Source organism: Vicugna pacos, chromosome 6 (assembly GCF_048564905.1).
Source record: "Vicugna pacos chromosome 6, VicPac4, whole genome shotgun sequence".
Classification (NCBI taxonomy): Eukaryota; Metazoa; Chordata; class Mammalia; order Artiodactyla; family Camelidae; genus Vicugna; species Vicugna pacos.
In genome coordinates, this window is record NC_132992.1 from 15840174 (window position 1) to 15854745 (window position 14572).

General features: G+C 33.1%; 1 protein-coding gene across 2 annotated transcripts in view; it reads left to right on the forward strand.

Annotated features, from left to right (window-relative positions):
• The window catches only part of TRPM7 (transient receptor potential cation channel subfamily M member 7), a 98716-nt gene that overhangs the window by 12010 nt on the left and 72134 nt on the right, over positions 1-14572 (forward strand). For both annotated transcript variants that reach the window (XM_015242738.3, XM_072962452.1), the window contains exons 2-5: positions 5427-5506; positions 8704-8742; positions 10470-10668; positions 12394-12607. In XM_015242738.3, the coding sequence (XP_015098224.1) occupies positions 5427-5506; positions 8704-8742; positions 10470-10668; positions 12394-12607 (532 nt within the window). The remainder of the gene's footprint in view (positions 1-5426; positions 5507-8703; positions 8743-10469; positions 10669-12393; positions 12608-14572) is intronic.

Sequence of the window (14572 nt, forward strand, 5' to 3'; positions counted from 1 at the left end):
TGGGAACTTTTGTGGGATTTAGAGCCTTGGTTGGCAAACATGCCAGGTCTACCAGATCTGGCCAAGGCCTATTCTGTATGGCTTTGAGCTGAAAATGGTTCTTATGCTTTTTTTTAATGGTTAAAAAACAAAAGAAAATATGTGGCAGAGACAGTATGTAGTCCAAAAAGTAAAATATTTACATCTGGCCCTTTATAGAAAGAATTTGTTGATCCCCCATTTAGAGGATAGCTGTGCTTCTCTAAGAAGTGGGGAAATTGAAGGAAGCGTCAGTTTAAGGGCAAAGGTGTTCCTCTGGGCCCTGATGAGTTGCATATGTTGTTGGAAAATAATTGCAGAGGCAGATTTGAAGAAAGGACTAGAAACCAGAACTGTTTAATAATCCATCTTTAGTGTTTATTTTTTATAAGGCATTATGTTAAACTGAAGGATTTAGAAATTATATGTTGTATCCATTCCTTTACTAGTCCAGGCTCCCATTGCCCCTCTCTGAAACACTGTTTGGTGGCTCTAGCTTACTTTTACTTGTCTGCTTGCCAGATTAGCCTTCCTAAAGAGAGCTCTGATCATTCTGTATGTTAAATGCTACTTGGGATTTGTTTTCCTTCTGTATGTAACTATCTCTTAACTTAAAATGTCAGGGAAAATATTTTTATTTACATTTACTAGGAAGATGTAAGCTATGAAAAATGTATACCTTTGATTCATTTTTATGAGTATTTCAGTTAATAACTATCCAAAGTTTTGCAGGCTGACATTTAGACTTAACTATGGTGTTAGTTCATTGCTGTAGAACAGTCAGTTTTGAAATCTGTTGATCTGATTCTTCCATCCTTATCCCCACCTGGGTTTAAAAAGCTATAGTTAGAGTTGCTTCAGGCAGACTATTGGTGGGAGCAGAATTGGAGAAAGAAAAGAGAAAAAGCTAATACTGATTAGCAGTAGTTAACTATTAATAACTTTTAGGAAAGATATGTTAGTCCTTCTTCCCTTTTTGTTTTTCTCCATGTTCAGAAAATTATATGCAGAGTGATCACATAGGCATTCCCCTTTTGAGAGTGATTAATATATTTCTACACAGTAGTTTCAAGAAAGATGTAAGAAAGGTGCTTATTTAATGCATATCATCATGGAGTGACTTTGAAATGCTTATCTTAAATTTCTCTAAAAAAGCTGGTAGAGACTTTAGAGCCAGGATAAACTATTAACTGTGTGACTTTGGACAATTTTGTAACTTCTTTGTCTAAGTCTTTGGCCATTCTTTCTCTTTTCTCCTTCTGGAACTCTGATTAAACATACATTTGACCTCCTCATTCTGTTTTACATGTCTTGTAACCCTACCCTACCTTTTAAACAGCTTTATTGTGGAATATTACACAAATTATAGAATTTGCCCTCTGTAAGTATACGCATTTGATGGTTTTTAATAGATTTAGTTTTATAACCACCACAACCCAGTTTTAAACATTCCTATCACGTCACAAATTTCCCTTGTGCTTGTTTGCAGTTTATTCCTAATTGTCCTATCAAGAGAAGGAAGATGGGAAGAAAAGAGAATTTAAATTGTACAAGGCTGCATTTCATAGCATATATTTACTCCTATATATTTCCAGGTCTTCCCCCAAGACATTTTCTTATTTTGTCAAGTAGTTGTTATTTAACAGAACTCCTTAGAAACGTCCACTGTATTATAGTTAATAAATGTTCTCATATTGTATTCACCTTTTGCCTATCTTTCATTCCCATTGTAAGCTTTAGGTGTATGCTCATGAACTGCAAATGATTTAGTTAAATAAAAACTATTTAGTTGGTACTAGAGCAATGTATATTTCCATTATTTCAGTAGGTTATCTGAATATGTTAGATGTGGTCATTGCCATTTGTTTTCAGAAAAGTTCACAGGGAGAAATTCCAAACAAATCTTTGCCTCACTTTTTATTATCTGTATATGAATTTCATTAATTAATAAACAAACAACCAGTAAAAAATATAATAGTAAGTACAACCACAAATCTACTTTTTTTTTTACAAACCAGTTCCAATTTTTCTAAAGAGAAGCAACCCTTTAAATGACAAATCAAACAGTATAATTTTAGTGCCACCCCAAAATTCTGCATTTTTAAATAATAGGAGCTCAATGAAAAGTTCATGAGTTTAAAACTTTAGATTAAGTTGGTTTTGATAGAAATTCAGCCTCACATTATCATGTGTCGGAGCAACACTACCAAATGATATTTTTTTTCAACTTACAAACAGAAGTCACATGAATAAATGACTTGTCTTCAGGTCCAGATGCTGCCCGGTTTCAGTGTACTATCACAGAGTGGGAGAAGGGGCCAGAGTAGCAATAATGAACCAGCAGTCTGACACGGCCATATCTTTTGCCTTAGAAAAAAAAAATTGAAGAATAGAGTTGCCATTTACTAAGATGGAGAAGACTTCATGAGAAGTAAGTGTCTGGATGAAAGATGATCTCAGTTCTCAATTTTGGCCATGTTAAGTTTGAGATGCCTGTTAGACATCTAAATGAAGCTGCTGAGTAGGCAGGTGGATATGTGAGCATGGAGTTCAGGGAAAGATCTGACATGGAAACGTAAATTAGAGAGTCATCTAGTGTATTGATGGTAAACTGGGTGTGAGCACTGAAAAAGTGAGTATAATTGGAAAAAGGAAGTCCAAAGTCTGAATATAATTAAAGAAAGAAGTCCAAAGATTGGGGAGAAGAGGGAAGAATCAGCAAGGAGATAAAAGGAGTGGCCAGTGAAGAGAAAACGAAAACTAAACTAACTGATGAAACTGTTTCAGGAAGATGACAATGATGGATTTTGTTAAATGTTGCTGTCGTATCAATGGAGATGAGTCCTGTAAGTTGACATTTGGACTCAGAGATTGTCATTAGTGATCTTGTTGAGGCTTATTTCAGGAGAAAGGTTGCCTTGAAAGCCTGAATGGAGTGGGTTTTAGAAAGTGTGGGAAGAGAAGATAAAAGGGAAACAGTTTTTCCAATGATCTTTACTGTCGTTGGAGGCAGAAACGTGGAGTGTTAGCTTGAGGAGCAAGTAGAATCAAGTAGAGTTTGTGGTGTTTATGGAACCTAAAAAAAATGCTGCAGATGAACTTATTTACAAAACAGAAACAGACGTAGACATAGAGAACAAACTTATGGTTACCATTGGGAGAAGAGGGTGGGAAGGGATAAATTGAGAGTTCGAGATTTCCAGATACTAACTAATATATATATAAAATAGATAAACAGCAAGTTCATTCTGTATAGCACAGGGAACTATATTCAATATCTTGTGGCACAGACATATGGTTACCAAAAGGGAAAGGCTGGGGAGAGATAAATTAGGAGTTTGGGATTAGCAGTTACAGACTACTATATATAAAATAAACAACAAGGTCTTACTGTATAGCACAGGGAACTATATTAAATGCCTTGTAGTAACCTGTAATGAAAAAGAACATGAAAAAGAATATATATATATATACACACACACATGTATAACTGAATCACTATGCTGTACACCAGAAACTAACACAACAGTGTAAACCAACTACACTTCAGTTGAAAAAAAAAAGGTTTGTGGTGTTTAAAATGGGGAGAATAATAGAATGCTGATGGGAATGAGTTAATAAAGAAGAGGGGGAAATTAAGTGAGAATTGGTGGAGGGTTAGTGAGGGTGTGGAATCTAGGACACAAGAGGAGTGATTGGACTTGAAAAGGAACACAGTCACAGGAAGGAATGTGTGGGCAAAGTGGGGATGCATACTCATTGGTGGACAGATATGATAGAAGTATGTAGACGTTCTCTTCTTGTTGCTTCAGTTTTCTTAGTGAAATGGGAAATAGGTCATCAGTTGAGAGTTAGAATGGGGAAGGAGGGTTGGAGATTTGAGGAGAGAAGGAGATGGTGTGAAATCATACAAGAGAATGAGAAAATGGACCGGGGAAATACAGTGTGATTGTTGGGTATCATTTAAGGGGCATTTGAGGTTTGTGGTCAGGGTTTTAAAGTGAAACCAGAAGGCATTGTTTTGCTTGTTCTGTAGTCATATTAATAGTACATAAGCCCTTATGGAATAGGTGGGGAATTGGATTGAATCAAGGTTATGTTTGCCTGGTGTATTCCTAGTACAGTAAAGCTAGAGAGATTCCAATTCACCCCCCCCGCCCCCGAAAGGTATGTGGAGAAAGAAGATTCTTCAAAGGAATACCAGACTTTAGTTAGAGTAAGAAAGTGATGGAGAGACTGTGCTAAATGCGCTTTGGCGTGTAGGACATTTTGCTGATGAAGGACCCTAGGTTCCAGAGGGCATCCTGTGGTTTTTGTAACTAGGGGATCATGATATAATTTGCTCCTTACCTATGAATCAATCTAAAGAACCATTGACCAAGGAAATGGACATTTTAAATGGAGAGAGAACTTTGGAACCAGAATTAGAGGATTAGGGGATAGACTAAGGTTTATGATTAGGAAACATGATGATTTGCGAGGAACCTGCAAATTTATATATATAATTTGGAGGATGGAGCTCAAGGTCATTAATCTACACAGCCCTAATTTATGGAGTTTCACTTATCTCAATACATAATGCCTCATTCCTTTTCAATCAGTCAGACTAGTAGCAGGATACAGAATCTAGGGATCTAGGCAGAAACTTTAGTAGTAGTATAAAAAGTTAATTTTTAGAAATTTTAAAATTTGAAATAATTTCAGATTCATAGAAATTGAGGGAAATGTGTTAACCTTCCATTATGATCCTAGATTTGTCTTATTCTCCCTATTAATTTTTTGACTTTATGCATTTTGAGACTCTTCGGTTATTCATATTTAAGACTGTTAAGCAATCTGATGAATTAAACATTTGTAATTGTGTAACAGCCTACACTCTCCCTGTTGGTGTTGAGCATATTTTTTCTAGTATTATCTTTCTTTTGTATAGAATTTGCTTAATTTCTTTCTGTCCTTGTGCCATTAGCCATTTTATGTCATTATGCTTTAGGTATTTATCTTAGAAATATAATATAGCTAGGCATTATTTAGTTTTTTTAGTTAAATCTGATAATCATTTTTAATTGGCTTTTAGGTGATCCTTTTCCCAGGATGACACTAGCCCTCCTCTTGAGGTTTTTGACTTACTGTAGGAATCTCAAACTTGATTTACCCCTCTCTGGTTATTTGAAGCAGCAGTTTCTGCACAGTGCTGTTGATTTAGTAATCTCAATCCACTGGACTTAAATGGAATTATTCCAGTATTTTAGATGTGCTGTCATCTGTAAACATGTAGTACAAATATTTAGTGTATTGAAAAAAATTAAATAGTGTAGAACTATTTCTTTCTGTGCATTTATCATTAAATTATTTTCTTGTAATATTAGTGGATTAATTTATAAACCATCTTCTAAAACTTTGTCTTTTAGTCCCAGAAGTCCTGGATAGAAAGCACTTTGACCAAGAGGGAATGTGTATATATTATACCAAGTTCCAGAGACCCTCACAGGTAAGCATACTTCTTCTTGCTGGGTTCTTCTAGAAACTTATATGTAAGTTATATTGCTATTTATTTATTAAAAACCAAAATTATTAAATTATTGGTAGTTACTGTTAATTTTTGTGCTTACTGTTAATTATTCTTTTAAGATTAGGAAAAGGAGGCATCATTAGCAAGGTATCAGTATTATGGAGTTCTTAATGACATTTCACAACATAAAACCTCTTCAGAGTGTTCATCCATCCCATTACATCATACCTAGTGTATTACAAAGACAAGACAGTTTAGGCTCTCTTTTTAATTGATTCACTGATATTGAGAACTTAAAAATATGTTTGTGTCACTGTTTATTGGGCATCTATTAAGTACCCAACACTATGGTTTATGCTGAAGAAACACTGTGAATCTAATAGTTGCTGTTTTTGTTTGCCAAAATATAGCTGTAGATCAGCATCTACTGGAAAATCTATTATCAGAAATATTGTAGGCATCTCTGATATCTTTTGTTCTTCAAAATGGCTTTGATAATAGAAAAAAATTTAAAGAACATTAGCTTAAATTCAAGAAAAAGTTGACCTCTTGAAGTATTTATTGAAGCAATGTTTTTCCTAAAATTTTTCTGTTTTCTGAGACCTAAAAATAGAAAAACCTTAAAGGAGTAAATCAAAAACACAGTTATTTCATAGCCTACGGAGCATCTCTCTTCACAATCACTTAGGAAAAATTAATTGACAAAGGCATTTACAAGATTTTTTAATCTTCTTACTTTTCCTGTTTCCTATCAAACCTTGTTCTCTACCCAGTTACCTTCTCTGCAACTTTTACTTCCATTTGATATATGGCCCTTATAAAAATATAGCCAAATAATTAATCTTTTATTAATTGATGTATTTTAAATTATAGCACCTGTCATTGTTATTGTCCATAGTGGGTTGAATAGAATTTCTAAACCTTTTGTTACATTACATAAATCTGCTATTTGAATTCCACATTTCTCTTTAAACCCTGGCCCCCAAGCCCCGGCCAAAAGCCTAATTTGAATATATCTCTCACTTAAAGAGATTTCCACTAGAAGAGTAGTGTGCATGATCAATTTTGGAAACTATTGAGAATCTGGAAGTTGGCTCAGTGCTCAAGAGTTTAAATACATGAAGACAGTTGTCATTAAAATAAAATTTTGGTGCAGTTATTTTTAATCTTTACTCAACGCATAGCTTTTTTAAATTACTGCTACATTCAGTCTATATGTAAAATATATCTACTTCTTAATAAAATGTTATAGTAATTATATTTTTCATAATAAGATATTTTACAAGAATGGTGGTTAATATTCTGTTAGTGTATGTACCACAATTTCACTATTGGACATTTGAGTTGTTTCCATTTTTAACCATTATAAATTAAAATAGATCATAATGAAGATCTTTGTGGATAAAACTTCTTTTGTATTTAAAGTTTGTTCTCACTTAGTATATGTAATGCCAAAAAGTTTTCCAAAAGGATTAAAGAATGTGCATTATCACCAGTAGTGATGAGAATGCCTGAATGTTGAATATAACATTTTTCATCATCTTCAAGAAAAAATGATGAGTATAAAATAGTATATGTTTTTAATTTGCATTTATTTCATTATTATTGAGAAAACATTTTTATGTTCTTTAGTAATCCCTCACTTTCTGGTAATTTCTGTAAATATCTTTTTAGATCATTAAAATAGATAACCTAATGTTTCTTCCAATCATTATTCTATGATTTATTTGAATTTCTTACTAATTATTAAAGATATGTTTTGTTAAAGGTAACATCACATTTCTTAACCAGAGAGCATAAATGACATTTCCTGGGTCATATGGCTAATCATAAAGATGGGATTAGAATTTAGGTCTCCTTAGTTTAGTGTGCCAGTTCTAAAATAAGACTGTCTTGTTCTTTCATTGAGAGAAAATTATGGTTTTGCTTTATTAAAACATAGATTTTATTATTAGAGTTTATTTACTATAATTTTGTTAATTTTACTTTGCAGTAGAAATAATACAAGTTCTCATTAGGTGTTAAATCTCAAGCTGTTATTAAATATCCTTGGCTATAGTCATCCATATGAACACTGTTAGCTGGTCATTTCTACACTAGTTGAATTTAAAATTAATTTTATATGAGTAGGTTAATACATCAGTTTACAAGGTACCAAATTTGTAAGTGAAAGTCTCCATTCTACCACTGTGCCTTGTCTATAAGCTCCCCTTCCAAAGGGAAACTGATGTTACCTATTCCTTAGAATCCCTTCCAGAAATAGATACAGTCTTTGCATTTCCAAGGAGATGTGTATTTATTCCTTCCTCTCCCCTTTTAAATACTTACTGTTTAGCCATTGTGTTTATTAACTTGGCAATAAACACTTTGTTGTTAATTATTGGATCCTTTTAAATTGTATGTCTGGGTCATAATTTGTTTTGGTAGTCCTTTATTGATGGACATTCTGGTTATTCTGTTACCTTTTATTATCAGAAAACAAATGCTGCAGTGAATAACCTTGTAAATTAATCATTCTACACATATGCTACAGATATTTTTTGGACTATACTTTTAGTACTAGAATTAGAGTTTGAGAAGGAGTCTGCATTTTTTATTTTGATAAGTATTGCCAAATACCTCTCCATGGAGAGATGATCAGTTTATTTTCCCACCAGCAGATATGAGACTACTTTGTCTGTATTCTCACCAAGATATTGTCTTAAAAGATTAAAAGAATTTTTTTATAATCAAATGCCTTTTCGTATGCATTTCTTTTTTTACTGTGACTTACCTGTTCATATATTGTTCTATATTGATTTGATGACGCTCTTTCTGTATTAGGAAAGCTAAACTTTTGTCTGTCAGTATTTTTCTCAATTTATCTTTAGACTTTATTAGTGACATATTTTGCCACATAAAAATGTTATATATTTATGTAGTTAAATCTATAAATCTTCTTAGTTTCTGGATTTTGTGTCACAGGTAATTGTATTTGAAATATGAAAACTATATGAATTTTAAAAACGAGTCATTTGCATGTATACATTAAGGTATAAATGATCTATGGTAGCTGTTGAAAAATTTAAGTGTATAATGTTCCTTTGTTCTGCACTTTTATGTGGATTTTTATATAGTTTAGTTTAAACTAAAACAGATTTTTTTCCTTTGAGTAATAAATTTACCTTGTTTTATAGATGCCTTCCAGGATGTCAAATTTGTCAGCAACTCGTCAGGTGAGTTTCATAGCATAAATCTGTTATTCAAATTTTGAAAAATAAAACTAATAAATTAAAAAATGTTAAGTTAAAATTGGGATAAAATTTACTAGCCATTATATTTAAGAGTTACTTTACTCAGACTTGGGAAGTAAAGGATCAGACAAGGCTGCTTGAAACTTGAGTGAAAATACCTGAGCAGAGTTCTAAAGTTGTATGTGAATTAACTGGGTAATAGTTGAAGGAAAGGGATTTTAGGCAGAGAGAACAGAGTGTGGGAATGCCTGGCAATGAGAGTGGTTATGGTTTTGTCAGGAAACTGTAGAATGTAAGATGGTTATTGGAGAGATCTAAGTCTAGAGAAGTAAGTAGGGCCAGATCATTTAAGCTCTTCATATATCATGCCACACGGTTTTGATTTCATGTTAAAAGGATATTATATAGGAAAGTAACAGACTCAGATTTTCTTTTTTTTTTCCTCAATAAAAGCAGTTGGCATTTTGAGTAGAATGAATTGGGAGAAAAAAATAGTTTGGAATGTTATGGAGTAATTCTGGTAGAAAATGAGAGCCTAAATTAAGATACTGGCTATGGTGATGAAGAGAAGTAGGCATGTTGAAGGGATTAATCAGATAAGCTCAGTAGATTTGGTGGATGTGTAGAGAAAGGGAAGATTTGCAGATGGGACCTAAATTTTTTACTTAGGCAGCAAGTAAATAGTAATGTTGTTCTTAAGATCTGATGAAGGAATGTAAGAGGAAGATGAGAAGGTCTTTGGTTGCTAGGCTAGGAACAAAAGTGCACAGAATGAGTTCATTTAGATATATTAAGTTGTTTTACCATCTTCAGTCCTATTCATTTCTTCCTCTACATGGGAAGTTCCATCTGGTGCCTTTCCATTCAGGCTGAAGAGCTTTCTTCAACATTTGGTATAATGCAAATATGCTGGAGATGAATTTTCTCAGCTTGGTTTATCTGAAAATATGTTTATTTCACTTTCATTTTGAAGGATATTTTGAAGGGTTGACAGTTTTCTCATTCCAGTGCTTTAAAAATTCCATCATATTGTCTTTTAGCCTTGTTTCTAGTGAGAATTCAGCTGTCATTAGTGTAGTTGTTCTTCTGTGTGTAAAGGGTCTTTTTTCCTCCAGCTGTTTAAAATATTTTTTCCCCTATAATTTTGGTTTTCAACAGCAGGTCTATAATGTACCTAAGAGTGGTTCTCATTGCAGTTATTCTTCTTGCATAAATATCTGCAAGTTCATATTTTTCACCAAACTTAGAAGTTTTTAGCCATTGTTTCTTAAAATGCTTTTCTGCCCTATTCTCTGTCTCTCTTCCCTCTGAGACTAGTTATACATAAATTAGATTACTTGGTGTTTTCCACAGATCACTGAAGCCCTGTTTTATTTTTATTTAATTAAAAATCTTTTCCACTTATCAAATTAGATCATTTTTATTCATCTGTCTTCTGGTTCACTAACCCTTATTTCTGCAATTTCCAACATGCTGTTTTGCCCATCCAGTAGGAGGTAGAATCCCCAACCTAAATTTAGAAGACTACATTATCAAATACTAATGTATTTATACTGTTTTAATGCTATGGTGAAGGTATTAATTTATTGACACTCTCAAACCAAAAAGTCAGATTATTTTCACGCTCTTCATTGGCTCATTCATTTTAGTACGTTTTTCACTGACTAATTTTTGAAAGTTCTTTTCAAAATTTCCTTGTTTTCCTTTAGGTGTTTTTGTGGTCGCTTGGTCAAGCAACATGCTTGTTTTACTGCAAGTCTTGCAATGAAATACTCAGATGTGAAATTGGGTGACCATTTTAATCCGACATTAGAAGAGTGGTCCGTGGAAAAGCATACAGAACAGAGCCCAACGGATGCTTATGGAGTCATAAATTTTCAAGGGGGTTCTCACTCCTACAGAGCTAAGGTATGTCACGTATGTGAGTTTTTAACTTCATTTATCTGGTTATCTAAATAATGCACATTTATTATCTGACATTTTATGTAATGTGTCAGAAAATTAGTCTCAGTCATTTCTTTATATTTTAAAGTTCTATGTATAAGTGCATACAAATAGAGAGTTGTTGTATCTTGGTGAATTGAACCTTTTATCATTATGAAATACCTCTCTCGTTATTTTTGTTGACAAAATCTGCTTTTTCTGAAATCATTTAACTTTCTTCCCTTTAACTTTTCAACTTTTCAATATTATTTCTTTTCTTCCTTATTAGCATCTTACTTACACATTCTTTTTCTATTATTTATATTAATCTTATAATAAACACTATAAAATGCATTTTTAGCTTGTTAATATTATAAATTAGTACTTTTCCTGCTTCCTGGACAGTGCAAGAACTTTTAGAATATTTGTGACTACATTTATTTCCCTCAGAACTTATGTGCGTTTGTTGGCATGAATTTTATTTCTTTATGTATTTTAAACCTCCAAAACATAATTATTTTTCACTTAGACTTAGCAACTTGATTTGAAAGCAGTGTCAAGTGGTGGGCCTGTCTCTCCAAGTTTTTCTACTCTCTTGAATCCTGATCCCACAAGTTCTCACTGCTTTGGTAGCTCTCTCATGCCTTAACACAGATGTTATTTATCTATCTTCTAGTTTCCCTAGTTCCCAGGGGCAGAGATAGTCTAAAACGACTTAGTCCATCACTGTTGGAAATGGAATTCCTCACTTATTCCTAACATAATCTTTTTTAAAAAAAAAAAAAGTGTTAACTTTAGATTGTTTTCCAAACACTACTTAATGTACCCGAGTATAACAATGAGTTAAACAAAAGTAATGTGGAAAGACTTAGTATAGAACATACCTCATTACAAATCATTCTTAAGGGGCCCTTCTCAGTTTCGTATTCTGTGATACTTTGGTTTGTTTTTCATTTGCGTTTGATCTCTATTTGTGAAGAAATGGGCAATATGTTGTTTTTAAAGAACCCCTATTGGAGAGGATTAAAACTGTTTTTCTTTCAACATCTGAATATTTTAGATTTCTTATGAGCTAAATCATAGGTGCTTCAGACAAACAAAATAAATTGAAGTAATCATAGCAAGTAAGTTTTGTGGTGTCACTTAACAGAAATAATTTTTTAAAAATCTTTCAAACCAGAAGAGGTTATTCCACAAATGTGATAGCTTATTTCCTGTAGAGTGATTTTTCAAAAATTAAACTGCTGAATCCATCTGAGCACCTTATAATACTAAATTTATTATTTTCAGTAATTTGTGAATCAAATCCACAATTAATTCCAGTGAAGGAAACAGTCACTTATATTAAAAATATCTTTGTTATTTTGTTACATGGTTGCAATTCTATTATAAATGGATTAGATCATTGATAAAATTTTCAAACAGATCATTTATTATTTGCCTCTCTTAGAAAGTAGCAAGAGTTGTAGAAGCCTACATGTTTTCACCATTCTTCTCTTATTTTCCCTTTTTCCTATCATCGTACCTATCCTTAACACTTTTTCACTGGATTCTCATGGTTAAACAAAGCTATAAATACTATGGATAAATTTATAAATCAAGTGAATGGTAATTAGGTTTATATAAAAACAAAGAGTAACGCATTCAAAGTAATAAAATTTTGTATTATGATACTGATGAATGTTCAATTTTTTTTTAAATCTTTTTTAGTATGTGAGACTATCATATGACACCAAACCTGAAGTCATATTACAACTTCTGCTTAAAGAATGGCAAATGGAATTACCCAAACTTGTTATTTCTATACACGGGGGAATGCAGAAATTTGAGCTTCACCCACGAATCAAGCAGTTACTTGGAAAGGGTCTTATTAAAGCTGCAGTCACAACTGGAGCCTGGATTTTAACTGGAGGAGTAAACACAGGTAATATGTTTATACCAATTTTCTTTGGTGAATAAATATATTCAGTTCTTCTGTTAAGTAATCTACAGTTTCTAAGTATAAATGCTAACTGTAAAAGTATTTGGTTTTCATTTTTTCTTTTAAAAAAAATAGTATGCTTTATGGCAGGAGTTGTCAAACTATGTCCTATTCACAAAATATAGCCTACTCCTTTTTTTTGTAAATAAAGGTTTATTGGAACACAGCCACACTCATTTGTGTTTGTATTGTTTTGTATTGTACTTTTATGCTACAACTGCAGAGATGAATAGTTGTGACAAAGACTATATGCCCTGCAAAACCAAGTATTTACTATTTGGTCCTTTACAAAAAAGGTTGCTGACCCCACTGTAGAGCATAGTCTTAATGCCTGTCACTTTGTGACTACTGGTAAATTGATAGAAGAATGGCAATCTGTTTCCTAGACAGTATAAAAAGTAGCTTTCAAAATTAGCTTTTAATATACTATAATCTTTCATTCTAAGCCTTCCCTATCACATATACAGGTTGGATATAAGGAAGGCAAATTTAATATCCAAAGTAAAACATAATTATTTTACAAAAATCTAGTACATTATCAGCAACTGTTTTTTAAACTTCATTGTGTGTCAGACATTCTTCTGGCTACTGAAAATATATCATTCCACAAAACAAAATATTTACATTCATGGAGCTTATATTCTAGTGGAGAAGATGTAGCCAACAGATAACTAAATGTATAATATATTAAGTGATAAGTGCTATGGAGACACATAAAATATAGAGGAGGGATAGTGAGGGATAGTGAAGGGGGATATGTTGATAAGGTGACTTTTGAGAAGAGGTGGAAGGAAATGAGGGGAACAAGAGAAGTATAACGTAGAGCAGAGCTTTTTAAGTAGACGAAACAGCAAATGGTGGAATAGTAATAAAGTCTAGTATAGTGAGTAGAGAGTGCTAGGTGATGAGGTCAGAAAGTTATGGGTTGTGGTGGCAGGACAGGGATGGGGTGGTGTGGTGAATAGCAGGGGCAATAGGCAGATCATTATTTAAGGCCTTGTAGGCCATTGTAAGCACTGTGGCTTTTATTCTGAGTGAGAAATGGGAGATTTTAAGCAGAGTTGACTAGAGCAAAAGTCACTTGGATGGTGATTTGAAAATAGAGTGTAAACAGGCAAGGCAGCCGTTAGAAGATCAGTGAAAAGGCTGTTTTCATAATCCACATGAAGGATGAGATGTAACGGCTTACAAAAATCAAAATGAGTGTTGTGTTTGCTAGGGCTGCCATAACAAAATACCACAGACTGGGTGGCTTAAAACAAAAGAAAAAAATTTATTTTATTACAGTTCCAGAGACCCAAAATCGGGATGGTAGCAGGTTTGATTCCTCCTGAAGCATCTCTCCTTGACTTCTGGATGGCCACCTTCCCACTGTGTCCTTTTGTGGCCTTTCCTCTGTGTATGTGCATCCCTGGTATCTCTTTTAAAAGTGTCCAAATTTTTCCTTATTATACGGGCACCAGTCAGATTGGATTAGGACTCACCCTAATGACCTCATTTTCACATGATAACCTAAAGGACCTGTTTCTAGAAATAGTTACATTCTAAGGTATTGGGATTAGGATTTCAACATAAGAATTTTGGGGAGGATACAGTCCAGCCTATAACGAGTTATAATGAGTTATGTGCTCTTTGGAATTATCTTTTCTACTTTTCTCCCAATTTTTGACTCAGTTGGAAAACTTTTATAGTTGTTTTTTTCGTTTGTGTATATTTTGCTTATAGTCCTGAGCCATACTTTTCTTTTTTTTAGATGATGTATAGAGCATTAACAAAAAACTACAGTTACATGAGGAATCTAAGAGAGGACTAGGCCTAACAACATGGTAAAAGTTAGTTTTACATGTATTTCAGGCAGTTGTAGTGATTTGACCTTGTGGGTTTTTTTTTTTTTTTTTTTTCTTTTTT